Below are 22,403 nucleotides of genomic sequence, written 5' to 3'. Positions count from 1 at the left end.
TGTTGGCTACATCTATCTGTCAAAAAGAAGGAAATATTATCTATGGAAGTCACATATCCAGCCAAATGTCATCACTCTGAAAGACAGGGAGGGCACTATTCAGATGCCAGGGTCAAAACAGCCATCTCTGATGCACAGAAAGAAGAAGAATTTTTAGCCACATAGATCATTTTCAGCATTAACTATTGTGATGCCTGACGGTTATGATTTCGAACGCAGTGTCTTCGTGGTGTAGCTAAAACGTCTGGTCATTTCTTCATCACTGTAGTTAACTATGTAGTAAGCAAGTCGGTTTGTAATATAACCCAATGATTTCTTCAGAGCACTTGACAAGTGACTTACGATTTACACCGTTTAACAAGAGTAGTTAAATCAATGAACGAATGACCAGACTTAGTAAAAGCATATTAAGACTTGGCCTACCAAGTTCCAGGCAGATGCTTGACCTGTAGCCTTCATCCTGCTTGGTCCATTTTCCAAGAAGTTGGCCTGTGAATCCAGGACTTATCTGTGCCTATCCTCTTCCTTTCTCATTTCATATCCATTCGACCACTAATCCCTTCGTGCTGTGTCTTGAAGACTATCTGCAGCAGCTGACTGTGCTCTAACACTGCCACTGTTCACTCCCCACGGCCTAGCTCAGTGGTTCCCAACCATCCTAATGCTGCGACCCTTTCCTTCAGTTCCTCATGTTGTGGTGATCCCCTCAAAATTATTTTAATTGCTCTTTCCTAACTGCGGTTTTTGCTACTGTTATGAATCCTAATGTAATATCTGACATATATGCTATCAGATATGCAACCCAAGGTCGGTCATGACATACAGGATAAGATCCAGTGCACTGTAATATTAAAAAGTTCCACCTGAGTTAGTATCCTTTGTTTTCTTGCTCTTTCATCATGCCTTGTGATTTAAAAAAAAAAAATATTTAATAAATTTATTTCAGATTACATCTCAATTGTTATCCCTTCACTTGTATCTTCCTGTTCCTCCCTTCCTCCCTCTTTTACTCTATTCCCCTCCCCTAGGTTTGTGACAGAAGGGGACCTCCTCCCCCACTATATGGTCACAGCCTATTAAGTCTCATCCTGGTAGCCTGCTTATCCTTTCTCTGAATGCTACCAGGCACCACCAAGGGGAAGTTGTCAAATAGGGGGCACCAGAGTTCATGTCAGAGTCAGTCCCCGCTCTCCACACAACTGTGGAGAATGTTCTTTCCATTGGCTAGATCTGAATAGGGGGTCTAGGTTTACTGCATGCATTGTCCTTGGTTGGCTAGATCTGAATAGAGGTTCTAGGTTTACTGCATGTATCCTTGATTGGTTCAGTAGTTTGATCAGACCCCCTGGGTCCAGATCCACTGGTCATGATGTTCTTCTTGTGGGTTTCTAGGACTCTCTGGATCCTTCTATTTCCCAATTCTCCCATACTTCTTTCACCTAGAGTCCTAGTAGGAAGTCCAGTATCTATCCCAGTCTCCTGGTAAGTGAAGACTTTCATGGGACATCCCTTTTGGGCTAGTGTCCAATTATAAGTGAGTATATACCATGTGAGGCTTTCTGGGTCTCAGTTAACTCACTCAGGATGATCATTTCTAGTTCCATCTATTTGCACACAAATTTCAGGATTTCCTTGTTTTTAATAGCTGAGTAGTATTCCGTAGTGTAAATGTTAATTCAGGTCAGATATGATGTATTTTATAACACAAATGGAGAGTTCAATATGGGGTTTTATATTCATTGAGATTGGAGTTTTATTACATATAATGTTCATTACCGTCTTAGGCCCCCAGAGGAGTCAAATTTCTCTAGAATCTTTGCACTTTGTCTCACTATCTTTGGGTCTCCCTAAAGGTTCTGCCATTATTTTTGTATATATTAATATTTCAGTATATTCTATTGGGTACTTTGTACATGTCTGACAGTTTTCTGTTATTTATGATGGAACCTCATCTTTTATAACTATGACCTTGCCCATCTGCTTCTCCTGTCCCACTTTCTGTTGACACAGGGACATTGGAAGTGGCTGCAGCCAGAGCATGGTCTGCTGCACCCATCTGGATACTTTTGTAGCATCCTTTTACTAGAAAGTAGACTGTGCCTCAGTTCCAGGTGCAGTCTTCTCTTTTGCCTTAGTTAGGGTTTCTGTTGTGGTAATTAAACTCTGTGATCAAAATCCACTTAGGGATGAAAGAAGTTTTTTTTCATCTTACACATCCAAATTGAAGCCAATGGACCAGTGCTGCCAGGCATCTCCTTGGCAGTCTTGTATCTCTCAAGTCTTCTGCTCCTGGGAGGCTCACCTCTTCTGCTTAATCTGGCTTTGCCTCTTTCTGAAAATTTCAGGGTGGTAGTCAGATTTGTGATAGGAGTTAACTGATGATTCTGTGATGTTACTGATTTTTAGTTTGCTTCAGTTTTCCTGTGGTCGGGACAAGGGAGAGATTTTCAGCTTCCTTAATGTCTGAGTTGACATGCTGGCTCTACTGTGATAGTTCTTGACTTTGCACCTAACCATCATCCCGACGGAATAACGACAGGGCATGTGCAGCCTTCCATACCCTGCAGTTTTCTACCCGTTTCTCATTTCTTTCAGAGCAGAAACTGAATCACAGAGAAGGTGTGGATGGCTAGGAGCTTTGCCTTCCTGTGTTCCACTTCAGTCTTGCAAACTGCTTTGATACCTTCTATTTGCCTGATGAGCTCTGACCACTGAGCCTTAGTCATTGATGTTGTGTGGAAAATGTTTTCTTAGATATTCTCAGTGTGGTGTACTGCACCTTCTTCAAGTCTTAGATGAAGGTACCACTGTAAATGCTTCCTATGAATTCACCAACTCTGTTAAAAATAACAGCATCCCATACCTTCTTCCTTTTTTATTTTTTATTTATTATTATGTATACAGTGCTTTGCCTGCATGTACATCTACAGGCCAGAAGATGGCACCAGATCTCATTATAGATGGTTGGGAGCCACCATGTGGTTGCTGGGAATTGAACTCATGACCTCTGGAAGAGGAGACAGCACTCTTAAGCGCTAAGCCATCTCTCTAGCCCCCTCCATACCTTCTTTCTATTCCTCATGTTTCTCACAGCACCCATCATGATGTTGCTTACTGTCTGAATGCGTTGTCTGTACTGTAAGATAAGAGGGAAGAGATTTGGGACTTTTGCACTGACAACTGCTATGTGGTGGGAGGAGACCGGCTAAGTCAGTGAAAGCTTGTTTCACAAGTATGAGGCCGTGAGTGTCAATCCCAGACCCATGTCAAAACATCTTAAGCCTGGTAACATATCACATTTGTAAGCCCAGTGATGCTGGGGACACAGGCACAGGACAACCTCCTGGAATGTGCTTGCCAGCCAGTGGAGCCTAGTGAGTAAGTGTCAGCTCAATGAGAGGTTTTATCCTGAGGCAGGTGGCGACTGCTCCTGGGGATTATCCATGGAACTGTCCTCAAGCTTCCATATGTGACTTACATACATGCATGTACACATTCCGACACAAGCGTGTACATTCACATACACACACATGGCAAAAATGCCAACTATACAATAGTGACTGCCTACGGGAGAGAAATCATTTAGTAAAGGGTACATTGAAGGGTAAGTATTGCCACCATTGTCCTTCTTGAGTTTTATATTCAGTTTAGAGGTAGATTGCATAAGCATGAGATAAGAAAAAGTGAAATAATTTTGCTATTGATGAACCAGATGCTGAGGGATGCTTTAAAAAAAATCATCGCTATGACTGAGGATACAGTTCACTTGTATTTCAGGACTGTTGTGTGTGACATGGGCTTCCTATTTTTTCTTTGTTTTTTGTTTTTGTTTTTGTTTTTCTGTTTTTTGTTTTTGTTTTTCGAGACAGGGTTTCTCTGTGTAGCCTTGGTTGTCCTGAACTCCCTTTGTAGACCAGGCTGGCATCGAACTCATGGATGGTGATCCGCCTGCCTCCCTCATGCTGAGATTAAAGGCATGTGCCACCATGCCTGGCTAACCAGACAAAGCTCTTTTAATCCAGGTTTCTTGCTGCTTTCCCCACCCCATCCCCATTTGTAAAGTGCTCATAATTCTGACTTCAGTTACTTCCTCAGCAATTATGAGCTGGAGAGGAATCTTCTGTAAAAAAGCCTTCTGCCAATTTGTCACATTACTTAAGTCTAGCAAGAGATTAGAAAACCCTTTAAAGCCAGTATTTCAGAATAATTTCTGAGTCTACACATTGAGGCTGTTTTTCTTCTTCCTTTGAAAGCTTTCGGAAATTTGCAGTCTGCCATGTGTTCTTACAGAATATGATTTTAAGCCTCACGAAGTATTATACGTTAAAACTGCTGCCTGTATCACAGATCCTGCAGACAGCTGCCAGTCATTAGCTGACTGGATGCAAATGATGATGGGTGATGCCTGGCACAATGGCTGTGTGGCTAATTTATGCTTTAAATCTGTACGGTGGAGACACGGTACTGATGCAGACTATGTGAACTGCAAGTCTTGTCTCACTCTCTGGTTGATAACATCAAAAATTGCTGGACGTGGTTGATTGTTGCAGATTGTAGATTTCGCAGTGATTTTGCATTCCTGTGCAAAGCAGGGAGAATTTCCTATGATGGTGGCCTTCATGGACAAGACATGTTGGATTTGAAAGATTTATTTATTTGTTGGAAATCATTTTGTAAACTAGTTGATATATGTTTGCCTGCAAAAAAGAATTCTAAATTCATTGCAGAGCAGCTAAATGCATGATTTCTTCCTCTTTGGCCTCTGTTCCTGATGTTCCTTGTCCCACCTGTGTGGAACTTGACAGCATTGGCTTCTGCCAGCTTAGCAGCCAGGGCTGCACAGTGTGTGTCACTTTATACAGCGCATGGTTATTCTTTGATATGGCTTTGGCCTCCCCAAACCCCATCTTTAATTTAAATATTTATTTATTTATTTTGTATACAGTGCTCTGCCTGCATGTACACCTCCATGCCAGAAGAGGGCACCAGACCCCATCATAGATGGTTTTGAGCCACCGTGTGGTTGCTGGGAATTGAACTCAGGACCTTTGGAAGAGTAGTCAATGAATGCTCTTAACCTCTGAGCCATCTCTCCAGCCCCCAATCCCTCTTTTTAGTATCTAGAATGTCACCTGCAACATTAGTGGGCAGAGTGGAGGTGGTGTCAGTACATATATCATTGGCTTGCTCAATGATGTCTTTGTGGCCTCCTATCCCTAAGAGCTTTTTCTTCTGGGGGTCCTGCCAGCATCTCACACTCATCACCTCTATGTCCAGAACCCAGCGACTTACAAACTGCTTATTAGCAAGGCAATCATCACAGACTAACATAGTTATTACAGGTAAACCTGACTATAACCATGAATGGTAACATATGTGTGATGCTGTCTGCTAAAACACTAGGCACATACTGAAACACACACAAAAAAAATTTAAGTTCCTGATTCAATATTAATTCTCTGAGCTGGACAGTGTAACTTATCTTGTTGAGCACCTGCCAGCACACACAAAGCATTACATTTGACACCCAGCATGGCATAAACTCTGCCTGGTATCTCAGGGCAGCGATCACAGTATCAGGAGGCAGAAGCAGGAGGCTCAGACTTCAGGGTTACCCTCAATTGTTCAAGGCCAACCCAAGCCACATGAGATTCTGACTCAAGAAGCCAAAGCACATATACAAGTGAGACAGAGCTCTTGGCTCCCTATAGCGAATGTATGACTAATTTATGCTTGTTTCAGAGACAGTTATTAAACTACGAGCAATTAAGCCATTTATGTTAACCTGAGGAAAACTTCACAAGCTAAAGATAGTTCTTAATTTCTTTTTTCTCATTGGAATTTAAGCATGAGAACACAACTCAAAAAGATGGGCATACAGTGGCCCTCATATTTACAACTTTGAGTGCATTTCCAGGAATCCTGCATTTGTTCTTCTCAAAGTAAGTGGCAGATCTTTACTGATGCCTGTACAGAAAGCTACAGACAGGAGGCCCAGTCTCAGGCTTGCACTGTGTGACAAGTTTTCTTCCTTCTTGGATTACTGTGAAAAATGACTGATCAATTTCAGTATCATGTGGTTTCAAATTAAAACACAAGCACACATACATATAGCCTGTGTACATATATAGTAAAATGCCACTTTGTTCAGAAAATAACTGAACGTTTACCTGAAATCTAAATATCCAAGCCATGTGAAAATTGACAGTTGTGAGTTCATGGTCTAAGTTCTAAGAGAGAATCCTCTTTTAACTATGGTACAGTGTAATTAAGTAGCCAGCTTTGTAAACATGGAAGAAAGAGAATTCTATTTCTCCAGTAATTTATCATGACACTTCAAAGGAAAGATGAAAACCTTTCAAAAGAGGTTCATATTTTATAATACTAAACTTATCAATGATGTCAGGAAGGAAAACCACTGTTGTGTTTCAAGGCTGACCGGCTGGAATAAAATGCTTTTAAAACAGTGACTTAAAAGTCACTTTGAACAGCCTTATTAAAGATAGTGCCAATGAACTCATGATTTCATAGAGGTGAATGTGAGATAAATGGTCAGAAACTAAGTTGGGCTTCCATAGAGTGGAGTGATTCTGTGGTTATCTTCTCAGCCCCTTGTCTATTGGTTGGGGTTTAAAACCTATAATATAACAGCATTCTTCAGTTGGGCAGTGGTAAGCACACACCTTTAATCTCAGAACTCAGGAAACAGAGGTAGGCAGATCTCTGTGTTTGAGGGCAGCCTGGTCTACAAGGCAAGTTCCAGCCCACCTGGAACAACACAGAGAAACCTTGACTCAAAACCCAATGATGGTGATGATGATGATGATGATGATGATCCAGAAGAAGAAATGAAATAAAACTGTCTAACTATCTGGGATAGGCAAAACTATTAGTAAAGGCGCTTTAAAAATATTTGGTTCCTGATATAATCAGATGCAAGCATTTTTCTCTTGGAATTTAGTAGTCACAGAACTTTACATGCTTCTGCCTTTTATGCCTTTAAGAATAATAATAAAAAAAAATACATAGGCAGAGGCAAGCAGAACTCTATAAATTCAAGGCCAGCCTGATCTATATAGTGACTTTCAGGCAAGCCAGTGCCACAGAGAAAAAGCGGTGCCTGCATTTTTGTTTCTTGTCTAGCTCCGCTATTAACTGTAGGCAAGCTCTTTATTTTTTTGCAAATAGTAGCAAGTCATAACAAGTTGCAATGCACATAACCCAAAGGTGTTTTATACATGAAGTAGTTAGTTGAGATTAATCACAACAAAAATCTCATATGTTTCGTGACTTTAAAACATCCTCTGTCTTCAGTAAGCATTACCTTAGGCCATAATCATTTATATTCTGAAGAAACTAAGACCATTTAGCCTCTGACAAGCCTGAAAGTAAATTACTCTTATTTACATATTTTGTTTCTTCAAAATGTTTTATCATTCTTTCTTAAACATTTATAGAAACATGTTCATTAAAGATAGTAGTTATAGAAAATATGTGTATATATGTTTATCTGAAGGGATAGGACTGAGTGCTTAATTCACAGATGAGGGGAAAGACTTGTCCCAGTGTCTTTGAGGACTGTGTCCCACTGCAAGTGTTTGCTCCTCTCCCGTTTTCACTTTTCTTCTTCTGTGCTAGATCCCCAAACATTTTTGAAGTAGAAGTTATGCAGGTTTAGGCACCATTACTTTCATATTCCCGCCTCAAAAGCTTTTGACATTTCACTGTTATCTATGTGTATTTTATTATCGTTTTCTCTCTGGAGAGCTCCCACTTTTTGAATCAAGGGTCTTTGTGTAGCACAGGCTAGCCTGGACCTTATTACATAGCCTAGGCTGTCCATCTTTTTGTCCCTGTTTCCCCCAGATGCTGGGGATGAGTAGTGTGAACCTATACGACAAAGCTTGCAGATACCTTTGTACGTGTGTCTTACTAGAGAGGGAACTCAGGGGTTTCGATTCTTTCAACTAAAGAAGCATGCTACCACTGAGTTAACATCCTAGCCGCGCTTTATTTTGGGATAGTCTTAAATTACTGATACAGGCGTTAAACTCTCCATCTTTTAGTCTTTGGTTCCCCGGTGGGTACGGTTACAGTACCTGCTGCCACTCTGATTCACAGGTAAGTTTTGGTGTCATTGTTTTGAGATGGGGTTTCAGTCTGTAGTCTAGATTGGCCTGAAACTCTGTGTAGCCGTGTAGACCTGGCTGGTCTTAAACTCCAACAGCAATTGTCCTACATCAGGATTCAAGGCCTCATAAGTATTGAATTTGAAAGTGTGATGAACCATCACAATTGACTCTGTAGATAAGATTTATCACTAGATTTTTAAGTTTTGCTTTTTTTTTTTTTTTTTTTTTTTACAGTTAGCATTGATGATAGTGTTTCCTGTTAGATCCACTAATTTGATGGATATTGACAGATGTATTTATGTGAAAGAAATCCTTACATCTGTTTCTCTCCCTTAGAGCTTGCTTGCCTTTCTGGATTACTAGTCTCCTGCCATATGTGGACTTAATTGCCTCACTTTCCAACCATTTAATATATGTGTTCAAAGTTTCCTTAAATTTTTAAATTAGCATTTTCATAGATTGTATGCAAAAGATATTCTTTGGATCTTAAACTAGAGAAGCTATGGAAGGAGTCATCAATTAGATTTGAAAATTATGAGGTTATTCTTTTTTGTAATCACAGTAGTGATTTTGAAATATTTAATTTTCAAGCAAAAGAACTTATTAGAATGAGCTAAAATTGTAGATATTATTATCACGTGTTTACTAGCTATGTTTCCTCACTGCTGAGGTAAAACACCTGAGATCAGCAGCTGTAGAAAGGGAGGGTCGCTTTTCACTCTCAGTTTGAGGCTAGGACCATCTATCACTGTAGGGAGGTCTTCAGGCACGTGGCCTGATGTCACAGTCAGGATGGTAGAGAGGTGAACACTGATACTTACCCCAATGTTTTCTTTTTTTATTCAGTCCAGAAGCCAATTATATAAAGTAGTATAGACCACATTTAAGAGAGAAGTGTTCTCACCTTAGTTAACTCAGTGTAGAAACTCCCCCACAGATATGCCTAGAGGTCTGTTTCCAAGGTGATTCTAAATCCTGAATGTCAATATCAGCCATCACCCTGCCCCAAATCACATTGCAAATATTCAACCCATGTAAAGCACAGGCAGGTAAGTAAGTTCTTTCTTTCACTGTTAAGTTTGCAGACAATGTAATACAGAGAACACATTTTCAATAGGGCAAATACCATGTGATTTTGGAAATACAGTTTTAGCCTTTTACATATACATGGTAACTGATTGTGATTATAGATTTTAAAACTCCACTAAGTCCAAAGCAATGATGGAAAAATATGAAGTACACAAATCATATTCTTATTTAAAAGGGTCTGACCCTGCAATAGACCTTCCTTGTATCGCTGTGCTGTGTAAGCCCTATCTTCCTTACACAATCCACTCCTGCCTTTTGGCACTAATCCTAGGGAAGATAGAAGATGGCATGCTTGGGTTTCATTGCTGTGACAAGCACGGGAATACTTCTAAACCTTAAATGTTTGACTTCCATATCAGAGGTTTCAGGCCATGTGTGGTTGACTGCATGCATTACTGCAAGCCCAAGGCAGTGTGGGTGGAGCATGTGGCAGAAGTAAGGTGCCTACGTCTTGTCAGAAAGGAAGCAAAGAGAAACAGAGGAAGGGACCATAGTCCCAAAATACTCCAATGACTCTATCTTAACTTATTTTTTTCAACTAGGGCCCTCCCCCACTCTTTGACCATCTCCCTGTAGTCTATTTGCATTTTAAGTCAGGTCAGAGCCCCCATCTCATTATCTCTGAAACCTTGGCAGACATACTCAGAAATGCGCTTCAGTGACATTCTGGTCTTGTCTCATTGTAATCAATCTGACTATCTGTCTTAAGCATTACCTTGAAGAATTGTTTTCCATGCTGTGGGCCAAGCCCTGGTAATGCTGCTGGCAAAGAAAGAGAACTAGTGAGTATCTTATTACACTTGTTATTGAGTGAGTTAACACACTAACCGAATGTGTAGGCATATATTCTAGATATATAGCTAGCTATGCTTGTTACTGTCCAGAGGGACACTATTTAGCTGTGATTGAATTAAGACATGAGCACTTAATGAAAACTCCATTTATTTCTATGGATATATGCCTTAAAATATTCAGTAGCAGTTTTTCTAGTGGTTTTGTTTGGGGATATGGCTTAGTTGCTTTTTCATTGTGAAAGTTAATGTTTGCATGTATTCCCAAGAGTAAATTCAATGTAAATCTGTTTTACTCATTCTTTCTTTCACTTTCTTTTGTTCCTTCTTTCCTTCCTTTCTTTTCTTTCCTTCCTTCCTCCCTCCCTCCCTTCCTCCATTCCTTCCTTCCTTCCTTCTTTTTTGAAACAGGGTTTTCTCTGAGTAGCCTTGGCTGTCTTGGACTCACTTTGTAGACCAGGCTGGCCTTCAACTCACAGTGATCTGCCTGCCTCTGCCTCCCTGAGGCTGGGATGACAACTATGCACCACCTCACATCGATATTTTTTGTTTTTTTTTCTTTTCGAGCCAGTGTCTCACAGAGTACACACGCTCTGCCTCCCTGAGTGCTGGAAGTAAAGGCGTGCACCACCATGCCCAGCTCTATTTGACTAATTCTTAATAGAAGCAGTGAGAGTGCTTTGAGATTGAGAGGGATGAAGTGGCTTGAAAGCAAGACTGAGTATTAGAAGTTCCACAGAGCCATACTTTATTAATTTGAGAATGAGAGACACTAGGTAGAAAAAAAAGTGTAGTGTTCTTGCCTATTAAATATGAATACAACTTCCCGTTTTTCTGTTTTTAGTTTCTATGGTCAAATTATTAGTTCATTTAGTAATATTTTTTTCCTTTTTTTTCTTTTCTTTTCTTTTCTTTTTTTTTATTAATTTATTCTTGTTACATCTCAATGGTTATCCCATCCCTTGTATCCTCCCATTCTTCCCTCCTTCCCATTTTCCCATTATTCCCCTCCCCTATGACTCTTCCTGAGGGGGATTACCTCCCCCTGTATATGCTCATAGGGTATCAAGTCTCTTCTTGGTAACCTGCTGTCCTTCCTCTGAGTGCCACCAGGTCTCCCCCTCCAGGGGACATGGTCAAATGTGAGGCACCAGAGTACACGAGAAAGTCATATCCCACTCTCCACTCAAGTGTGGAGACTGTTCTGACCATTGGCTAGATCTGGGTAGGGGTTTAAGTTTACCTCCTGTATTGTCCTTGGCTGGTGCCTTAGTTTGAGCGGGACCCCTGGGCCCAAATTTGCCTATCATAATGTTCTACTTGTAGGTTTAGTAATATTTTTTAATGCTTCAGTTTTTCAATTGAATTATAAGATTTTCTCTGAACTCCTGATGCTGTGGAGCATTCACAGTGTAAAGATGTAGTTTTGTGGCTAAAGGTGAACCTAGGATGAGAATGTTAATTAGGGGATAGGGCAGACTTAGGTTAATCAGTTTGGGATCAGAATCTCTGCTTCAGTATTAACCTGGCACATTCTTTCGTGTTTCTTCGTCTGCAGAATAGGTGTCAGTTTCACATGTAGGTCTGTGTTGAGAGAGTTTATGAGACAGCACATGTCAAGCAGAAAGCAAGACACGTGGTACTACTTGTTGGGAGATAATTATGGGTTCAGTGTCTTTGTCTTGCCCTAGAGGCATTTGCTGTATGACAGCTCACTTTTCTCTGTAGACAGTAAAAGGACACAAGGCACATTATATTTAGTAACTATGGTTAAATGAGATGTGTTAGGTTACAGAAACACAGGGAAATTTGACATTAAAAAAATTCCTCATGCTCTTAATCCATAAAAATTGATACTTTAGTCATTTTTTACTCTTCCAATATAGTCAGTAATCACACAAGTAGATATATCTCATTTCTACCTTCCTGCTTTTCAAAGCCTCTACTTTCAGTGTTAATACCCCACATTTTAAAACAAATCTTGTATGATAATTGTGTTAAGAGGCATAATATTCTACTTGTATATCTTGACACATACTAAGGCTCTTTGTAGCTTTGGTCTTGTTTAGTTTTCTTTTGCTTTTTATCTTCAAGTGTTCTATGGCATTCACCAGTTCTTTCTTAGTTGGATGAAATCTTGATTTATTTTAAGATGATGTCTTACTACTTCCATCCCCATATGTGTACAATAATTTCAGACCACGAAGATCCCTGTGGAAACTTGAAAGGACGTGGAGCCTTTGTAGGTGACCTTAAGATAACATTGTTCTTGGCGCAGTGATGAACTATATGTGTGCATCAGCTTTGAGCCATAATGATTGCTTTAATTATTTTAGACTTAGAATATATTTAATCTCCTGGCTTGATGAAATGTTAGAGTATAAAGGAAATAAATTTTCCCCTTAAAATCTTTTATGAAGGTCTTTTTTTTTCTCTTCTCCCAGTGGTACTTCCTGATAGACGGATATTATGTCATGTGTAATTGGATTGACACTCGGCCTGAATACTTCTTTTTCTTCTTGCCAGCATGGGGTAACCTTGGAAATGTTCTCAAGAGTCAGAGTAAGATTTCTGAAGCTGAAAGCGCCTATAGAAATGCTCTGTTCTACCGCAGCAATATGGCCGACATGCTGTATAACTTGTGAGTATGCCTTGCTTTCTCTGCTTAGGTCTATGTTAGAAACCTGCTGGGAGAGGGACTATCGAGTTACCTAATGGGAATAGAATTGTGGAAATCTATTTTTCTGAAATAGGGTTTCTTTCTTTACACTTTTTTTTAATTAGTCCTCTGAGATCAGTAGCTGAATGGATTTGGGATTGCTCTGTTTGGGGCTACACCATCTATATTCATGTGTATTGATATGTCGTTGAATTTTTTTGAAGTACTATGTCATATAACAAGAAATTGGTATAAATGCATTTTACTTAAAATATATATGCTCTGAGCCAGGCGTGGTATTGCACTCCTTTAATCCCAGCACTCCAGGGGCATAGGCAGGTGGATCACTGTGAGTTCCAGGCCAGCTTGGTCTACAAAGCAAGTCCAGGACATCCAAGGCTACACAAAGAAACCCCGTTTCGATAAACAAACAAATATATACATATATGTGTGTGTGTATATATATATATATATATATGTGTGTGTGTGTGTGTGTGTGTGTGTGTGTGTGTGTGTGTGTGTGTGTATATTTTTTTTTCTACTCAAACTTAGATGGATAAGTACAAAATTTCAAAGATAAATCTTTAATGTCTCTTATGTAAATGACACATTGAATATTAAGTGATACATTTTTTTCTCTCTTCACTAAAGTCAACCAGGCACATAGCAGAAAGTTTGTAGTTGTTGAGTAGAGTTTCTTCTTGACCATCTAGCATGTGCAGTTCTTCAAAGACACTCATAATTATATCAAATTTGTATAACAGCATAATTCAAAATGTCACTTGGTATTGAATTTGAAAAATTCTCAAGCGCTAAATTATCTTTGCTTTTTGGATGGAAGGTTCCAGAAGGCGTTGTGAGTAAATGAAAACTGAACTTGAATTCTTTCCTTTATATTTTACATTTAGGAGATTTTCATATGTAATAGAAATCTAGATCAAACCCACAGGAATATCTAGTTTATTCCTCCTGTAGCTGGGAACCTATGGGGTTGCTAGAATGCAGATAGCATTAGATCCAGGTGTTTGGTGCTGTTGGGGGAATTGATGTGGTTTTATTGTCCTGGATCTGCTGGGCTCTCATGGGACTGTGAGGCATGCAGACGTTGGCTCTTGGAGTTTTATGCATGTAACACCCTGGCTCTCTTCTCATTGTCGCTAGGAAAGAATATGAATGTCACATCCTCTCCCCCTCCCCCCGCCTCACTGTTCTCCTCTGACTTTGTCTGTGTTCACCCTGGAAAGTTTCTCTGAATCACTCAGAAACCATGCGCTTTTGTGGATGGAATTTTAGGCAGGGTTGGTAGGACTGTGTAACACCTATGAAGTCTCTTTTGGGTTTGTTATTGTTCACGGAGGACAAGTTATTCATTCTTTTTTTTTTTTAAAGCTAAAAAACATAAAAACTGTGTTTAATTGGCATCTGTCAATGATGGCCGAGTGGTTTTGTTTTTTTGGTTTTTTTTTTTTTTTTGGAAGACATTTACTCCTGGGACCTATACCTTGCTTCTGGAATGCTCTGTAGCTGACCTAAAACTATAATGAGATCCTTGCTGCAGAACTTGACCCTCTTAGTCAGAACTTGATGTCTGCTCCTTATGTTATATGAATTATGAAGATTGTACAATAGGCCATCAGAAACCTATAAGCTTGAATTTTTCTATGCCTCTATGTTCTTGTTATCTAAATCGTCTGCAAAAATATTGGTGCAAAATGTCATTAACGATAAACGTAAGTAGTAAAGGAGGTAGGAACTTAAAGTAAAACTGAGAAGCTCTGTAGAGTAGTGTGCTCAGATGGTTACACTGTGTTCAACCTCCTAGAGTCTAGGGCCCTGGCTTTAACAATGGAGGACAAATCTGCTGCCCTCTGACAAGAATGTGTCAGTGGGAGGACTTCTGTATGGAACTGAATTGTGTGTGATTTTTCTCCTTACTACCTAGAACTACTTTCCGTACATACAGCAAAACCTTCGTACGATCAATCCCCCACCTTATTCCTACGATTCCTGCTTCCCTGGGAATATCTCCATCTTCTTCCTTGACGTAATTGAAATGTGTATCCTTTTCCTTAATGAAATGCTGAATCGATTTATGTAGGTGCTCTTCCAGAATCTCATGACTTCTTCATTTAAATGATTTCATGACTTTATTACTGATGTAAGTTTTATTTCGTGAGAAAGGGCCTTATCAGTCTTAATTTATTTGTATATATATTCTGTCTCTATGTATGTATACATTAATATAGACAAATAGGTGGATATAGATGTATTCGTCAGAGGACCTTTTGCCTCGCAATATGGGATACAGTGTTTTTCTTGTATAATAAGGTAAGCTGGCCAATTACTGCCTTTTTTTTTTTTTTTTTTTTTTTGAGCTTATTTTCTTTGTTAGCCACAGCTATAGCCTCTGGTTAGTTATTTCTCCTCAGTGCCAAATATCATTCCTGTAATATGGTGTGTGATAGGCAAGTATTCCACAGCTATACTGTGTCTTCAATCACAAAGACAAGTGGCTAATAAGTCACTCATTCATTGGTGCTCCCTGTTGGGCAGGGGTATAAAGGCAATATGCTTTATCCCAGCTTATGCTTTACCGATACTATAAAAATATTCCATTAGACAATCAGCCCTGACTTAGTTACAGTTTCTATTGCTGCGACAGAACACTGTGACCAAAAAGCAAAGTGGAAAGGAAAGGGTTTATTTGGCTTACGCTTGCACATTGTAGTCTATCATTGAAAGGAGACAGGACTGGAACTCAAACAGGGCAGCATCCTGGAGGCAGGAGCCAACGCAGAGGACATTGGTGGGGGGGAGTCCTGCTTACTTGATATGCCCCATGGCTTGCTCAGCCCACTTTCTTATAGAACAGAGGGCTACCAGGCCAGGGCTGGCACCATTCACAGTGGGACTGGGCTCTCCAATCAATCACTAATTAAGAAAAGGCTCTACAGGCCTTCCTAAAGCTCGGTCTTTTTTTTTTTTTTTTTTTTAATTAGGTATTCAATTTACATCACAATCATAGCCTCCTCCTGATTCTCCTCCTCCCTCCTCGGTCCCTCCTTCCTCCCTCCTCCCATTCCTCCTCCCCTATTCCTCAGAAAAAGGGAAACCCCCACTCCACCTCATCAAGTCACATCAAGGCTATACAGTCCATTCTTATGGAGGCATTTTCTTAGTTGGTGTACCCTCCTCTAGATGACTGCATTTGTTAAGTAGGCACAAAATTCACCAGCACACCACATTGTATGTAATTTAAAGTGTTTATCTTATAAGGATTTGTGGGTGCCTGTATAAGCAAAGAAAGCACATGGGTAGAGTTGGCAAAGCTTTTACCAAATTGTTTTCATTGAAGAATTGGTTATTCTTTGTGTTTACACCTAAATTAAAGAACTGAAACAATGTGTATGTGCAACACAAAGTTGGCAATATATTTTTTAAATGACATGTAACTGAGGAAATAAAGAAGCATGTGACCGGTGACCAGGAAATAGTTGATCATAATACTTACATAGTTGACAGGATTCTAATATTAACAGTTATCCTTCAAAACAGCTAGTTTGTTATATGACTTACAGTCAAGTATATAAAAATGTACCAAGGTAATTTTGTAACCTATTATGTAAATAAATGTAGTTCATGTTTTAATAGCAAATAGAACCAACCCTTTTTCTACTTTTGGATCAAAAGGAATTTTCTTTTGATTTGTGTCTTACTTTTATTGCATACTTTTCTCTGATTCTGATGTCCAAGGATTTCTTCTGTTTTTGTTCTTGTTATTGTTGCTAGTTTTGGTTTTCAAGACAAGGTTTTTCTGTGTAACCTTTGCTGTCCTAGAACTCACTTTGTAGACTATGCTGACCTCTAACTCACAGAGATCCTCTTGCCTCTGCCTTTTTAGTGCTGAGATTGAAGGCATGTGCCACTATCACTGGCTTGTAATTCAACTCTTAACAGAAAAGAAAATCCATATGACTTTCTTAGTCGTTTTTTATTTTTAGAAAATTTAACCTAAGAGTGCTCCTTTTTGGCACTAGAAACCCACTGAGTCCTTTTCCTATCATCAATCAGTCAGGAATCTTTTTATGGGTGCTTTGTAATTGTGCCTGGGATATGACGCTCATGTTAAAGAGTGTGACAACTCAAGAGTGTCATCCTAGGTTCAGCCCCCTACAGCCAGGGTTTTATGTTGAACAATTGAAATTGTTTAACATTTGTACACGAATGAAATATCTTCTTTTCTTAAGTCCTTTTCCCACTTGCATTGTAAATTATCAGACATGTTTCGTAGCAGTTGAAATTAAAAAAAAAAAAAAAAAAAACAACAACAACTAATATAATCTGCAGGCATTCGTAACTACACTAAACTTTAAATAGAAACTGCTGAGAAATTACCCCCCCCCCCCACTAGCAGGAAACAATATAATTTCAGGTGGTCAGAATTAATCTTGTCATTAATTCCTGCAATTTTATTTTTATTCTTCAATTTAAAAGTAATAACCGATGACTTTAAATAGCACAGGTGAATATTGATTCATGGAAGAACAGAAGGGCAAAGGTGATTTAGAAAATATTAAGTAAGATGAGCCTGAGTGATATGGAGTTATGTGTAAAGTTGAGTGAACATTGCCTTAAGAGATTGTACAAGTGTGAGCAATTTTGGGGCAGTGGGGGGGAGCAGATCAGGAATGATACCAAATCACATCAGAAAACACAAGGTTATATTCTCTGTTTATGATATGGTGTTTGAAATTTTCCAGTGCCGTTTCTGCCATGGCAGTTGTGTGTGTGCAATGTTTTTCCTCCTCTTTCTCCTCCTCCCACTCCTCCCCCTCATCTTTGTCCTCCCCCTCCCTCTCTTCCTCTTCCTCCTCCCCCCTCCTCCTCCTCCATCTTTCTTCTTCTCTCATGTAATACACCCTAACCACAGACCCCCCCCTCTCTCCACTCCTTCCAGTCTAGCTCCAACTCAGAGTGAAGCAGTGAGGGAGATAACTCTTCTAAGGTCATTTGAACATACACTCTTGTCACTCTGTGTCACACATTCTGTACCTGCGTCCAGACATTTGTTTAAATTGGCAGGTACACCAAATGAGGAGTGAGCCCACAGGAACCCTTCAATATGCACACCTTAAATTTCAGAAAGGAACGATTCAGATCACCTGTACAAGTAGAAGTGAAATAGTCTGAGTTAAATCTAATAGAACGTAGCAAGTTTTTAGTCACAGTCACTAACTTTATGACTTTATGTCTGGTGTATCAATGTGGTTGGACCTATAGTCGGATGTTATGACTCTGCCAAGATTTGTTTCCAGTAAATGTTGCAGAAGGCATTGGTGGATCTGTTAATTATTGCATCTGATATGATTTCAGTTAGTTTGAAGACAGTAGCTGTGTTTTGTGAAATTTAAGGCAGTGCTTCATCCTGTTCTTAACAAAGGTATCAGGTAGCGTAGCTTATGGGAACCTTTTCATTCATATTTGCAAATCACTAAAGTTGCATGTTTTATACAGGAAATTATTTTAAAATAATTTTAGCAGATCTATGTTTATATGTTGGCTTTCCTTTTTTCTTAAATATTTTTTTACATATACATTTATATATATATATATATATATATATATATATATATATATACAATAAACCATTTATAGCAAGAAGAAGCATTACACAATAAGGAATTATATAAATGTTGCATTCTTAGTGTTTTGGCTATTTGTGTTTGATAACTCCTGCCTTTTCTTTTAGAGTATAACTTATTTTTAGAGACAAAGCCCTTGGGTTTTGGTGATTTATATCATCATATCTCATAAACACATAGTTGACTTTCAACTGCTACACACTGACTACTGAAAAATAATAATATATGTTTTTTTTGCTCAATAGTAGTTGATGCCTTTTCATTGTTGCTGTCGATTTGTGTTCAGGTAGCCTTTTCTTTTAAACGGGTAATTCAGTAAAACATTTAATTTTTCATTATTCCTTCACTTTCAGAAGGCAGATAATAAACTTAATGCAGTATAATCAATTTTTGATTATATTACGTAGTAGAGAGGTGATGGGTGAGTATAATTGAGGTTTCCCCCTTGTTCTGTATTGCTAGAATCCAAGGATCCAATCTGTGCAGCTTGTAAGGGAGAAGGAAAACAACTTTTAGATTCAAGAGAAGTCAAAAGAAAATATCAATGAACTAGAATTTGGAGAAATAATGGGAAGGGATATGAAAAGATCTAGAACTTCGGACAGGAGTGATGTAGGACAGAGTAGGAAAATCTCACATACAAATCTGAAAGGCAGAAACGTACTATTATAAACAGATATGTGAATGCTTAAAATAACACAATAGTAAACACATGAAAATTCTGCGTAGACTTTCCTGTATAGCTCCTCAGTGTTTTGGCCAAAGAATAAAAAGTAATCTGAGTCAGACACCTTGGCAAAGTTCAAGAAACATATTAAATTTTTTCTTAGAGCTGGGTGGTGGTGGTGCATGCCTTTAATCTCAGCACTTATAATGTGGAGGCAGATAGGCTTCTGTGAGTTCGAGGCCAGTTTGGTCTACAGAATGAGTTCTGAGATAGCCACAGCTACATAGAGAAATCCTGTCTCCAAAAAAGAAAAAATAAAGTTTGTTTTTTTTTTTTTTCCTTAGGAAAGAACTAAGTCAAGGTGTTTTACAAGTGGCTTCTGCCAGATCCTCAGGAAGACTCAGATTTCTTTCTTATTTTTAGGAAGCAAGATTATACTGAAAGCAAAACCTGGCAAAATTAAATACATAAATATGAAAGAATAACATGCCAGCTCCACCTTAAAATCAAAATAAGGCTCAAACAAGAAAGAGTAAATCAAAAACCACAGTAGACAAGTCATACTTATGAATACAAATGCATGCGTGTCTTGAAATTAATATAGTGGATGTAGGAACATATTAAAGATTAAAACACTGCAGGCAGGTGGGATTCAGGCTGGGATTAGTGGTGAGATGTTTAATATTGCAATTCAATTACTACACTCTTAATTTAAAAAGTCAGGCGAAAAGAACATATAATCTCGAGGAATGTCAAAAGGGCATTTCCTCAGCTGCCACCTCAGAAAGCAAAGCTTCTCAATGAACTAAGAGTGGATTAATATTGTAACACATAATAAAGAATGCCTGTCAAGTCTGTATTTAGTGTAAAGCATAGTAGCCTTGCCTCTAATATAATATAATGAAGCTATGGCTTCATTATTGTAGTCTGCCATAGGATTTCGAACTATATTTGCTGTTTCCATAGGTAAGTCATGAAATTTTGATCACTAGTAGTAGATGCTCATAAGCACATTCTCTGAAATATGTTCAATCAGACGCTAGACAATCCTGTCTTATGAATAAACCTTCTCATTAGGTGGGATCATGTACTACTTTAGTCCTCGTGCTCGGGAGGTGGGAACAGGAGGAGTAAGAGTTCAATACCCTCTCCTCCAACTATAGCATACCATGTGTGCTACATGGGACCACTTTAAAACAGCCAGCTAACAAACGGGGCCTCTTGAATCAGATGTCTGCGGACATTTATTTCCTTCCACATTTATATCAGTGTTGGTTCTCGTGCTATGCACGGCTATTATGAGCAGAGGACTTAAGCTGGATCTTAAAAGTAGAGGTTTCTTGAAGCTGGCCGTGGTGGCGTATGCCTTTCATCCCAGCACTCAGGAGGCAGAGGCAGGAGGATCGCTGTGAGTTCGAGGCCAGCCTGGTCTACAAAGTGAGTCCAGGACAGCCAAGGCTACACAGAGAAACCCTGTCACGAAAAACCAAAAGACCCAAAACAAACAAACAAAAAATGGAGGTTTTTTTTTGGTCTCATTAAGTTGTCAGGAGTTAGTGAGAGGAACTTATTCCTCCGAAAGCCTTGGTGGCCGCCTTTCTTGCCCCTTTCTGTGGTTTGTTGGGAATACTTGGCACTAGATGCTTAACTACATTCTTGCATGACCATCATTTTATAAAGAGCCCCATCCTAATCCAACAAGAGTTTTCCATGTTAACTAGTTATTACTGTCATGACCTTATTTCCATGTAAGTTCACATGTAGGGCAAATGTGTATTAGAACTCATCAGACCCCTGTAGACATATGTGTACAAATATCCCCACACATCTCACTGTTAGGGCATTCAGTTTCATGGAAGCAATGATGTGTAACCCAAAGAGGACTAGCCAGCAGGCAGCCAGTTCTTTTTTAGAAACTAAAATACTCATAAGGGTTTCAGTGGGTTATATTTTTCATGGTGTTCAAACGCCTTAGGAGGAAGTCATTTTGGTGGAAGCAGCAATGAAGGAAAAAGGAAGTAGGGTTAGTTACTTTTCTGTTGCTGTGATAAAATATTATCAGGAAGGCAGTTCGTGGAAAGAAGAGTTTACTTTGGCCTAAGGTTCTGGACAGATAAAACGCTCATCCTTACAGGGATTCATGGCAGCAAGTGGCAGGCATGGTGGCTGGAACCTGGAGCTGAGGACTCATCGCAGGCACATCTCCAACTGCAAGCACAAGCAGAGAGCAAATAGGAAGTAAGGTGACAGTCACAGTGAAAGCCCGCCATTCATGAGATATGGCAGAGATTTACAGCATTCAAATATTTAGTTAAGTCTATCCTGTCAAAATGCCAGATATGGATTCAGACAAGTGAATTAATATATCATGACCCAGGTGTTTGCCCAGTGGCACAGAAGTCACAGAAGAGGGAGTGGGGAAGATGGGGCTAAAAGGTATTCAGGTCAAGTTGCGGATATTGCTCCATGGCAGAGTATTTGCCTAGTATGAATAAGGCTCTGGGTTTAAACTCCAGCATTGAAACACACACACACACACACACACACACACACACACACACACAGACACACAGAGAGACACACACAGACACACATATTCGGGTCAACTTAAAAGACAAGCAGACTATGAGAGCTTTTCTATTTCTGTGGTTTTATAAACCAAGTGATCATGAGTTAAAATTAAAAATTGCGTATACCGTGACAGTTCATTTTGGTGAGTTCAGTGTTTCCATGAGTTTTCTCATTGTGTAGTTACAAGTGGCGCAGAGGGTCAAAGTGAAGGCAGTTTGCATGGGAAGGACTCAGCTTTTTGATGATCTATCTATTTTATTAGCATGCTGAAAACTAAAGTTGAGCTTATGAGATCATCAAGCTAAGGAGTCCTGGATGGTAGACTCTTAGTTTAAGGAAGCCCGACGCTATAAAATACCTTTCCAGGAAGAGCTGGAGTTACATTCGGGGTATTTTTCCCTGTATATCTGCTGTTGCAACCTCATTATTTTCTCTTCCATATTAGGGCTTTTGCGCTGTTTTGGTCAGCTGAGTTGCAGTTCACACCAATGCATTTCAGACCCATCCCATTTGCAGTTAGTTTGCACAACATTCCTGTGACTCATTGTGAGTTGATTTTATGGTTTTAGCTGTTAAGGTGACAACTCTTTTCCTAATGCTTAAAATCTCTGATTCTTGTAACACCTATTACAGACCTCCTTGGTTTTCACCCAGTTGTAAGAAACCATGGCTCACTGTGATGTACTGTCTTTTACTCCTTGGTAGGATCGTATCTGCAAAGTCACCCAGCAAATACTGAGTATTTCAGAGTAACAGTCATTGGATTAGAAAGTAAGAATTAGCTCACAAGGAAAGTGTACTTTCTGCCATCAAGTAGCTTGAAGTCTGCATTTACAGTTCTATGTTTGGGTT

General features: G+C 39.3%; 1 protein-coding gene across 2 annotated transcripts in view; it reads left to right on the top strand.

The window, feature by feature from the left end:
* Positions 1-22,403, top strand: part of Tmtc2 (transmembrane O-mannosyltransferase targeting cadherins 2) — a 383,935-nt gene that overhangs the window by 202,847 nt on the left and 158,685 nt on the right. For both annotated transcript variants that reach the window (XM_051139933.1, XM_051139935.1), the window contains exon 4: positions 12,539-12,653. In XM_051139933.1, coding sequence (XP_050995890.1) covers positions 12,539-12,653 — 115 coding nt within the window. The remainder of the gene's footprint in view (positions 1-12,538; positions 12,654-22,403) is intronic.

The sequence above is a fragment of the Acomys russatus genome, chromosome 31, assembly GCF_903995435.1.
Source record: "Acomys russatus chromosome 31, mAcoRus1.1, whole genome shotgun sequence".
NCBI classification, from domain to species: domain Eukaryota; kingdom Metazoa; phylum Chordata; class Mammalia; order Rodentia; family Muridae; genus Acomys; species Acomys russatus.
This window is presented reverse-complemented; position numbering and strand designations above follow the sequence as displayed.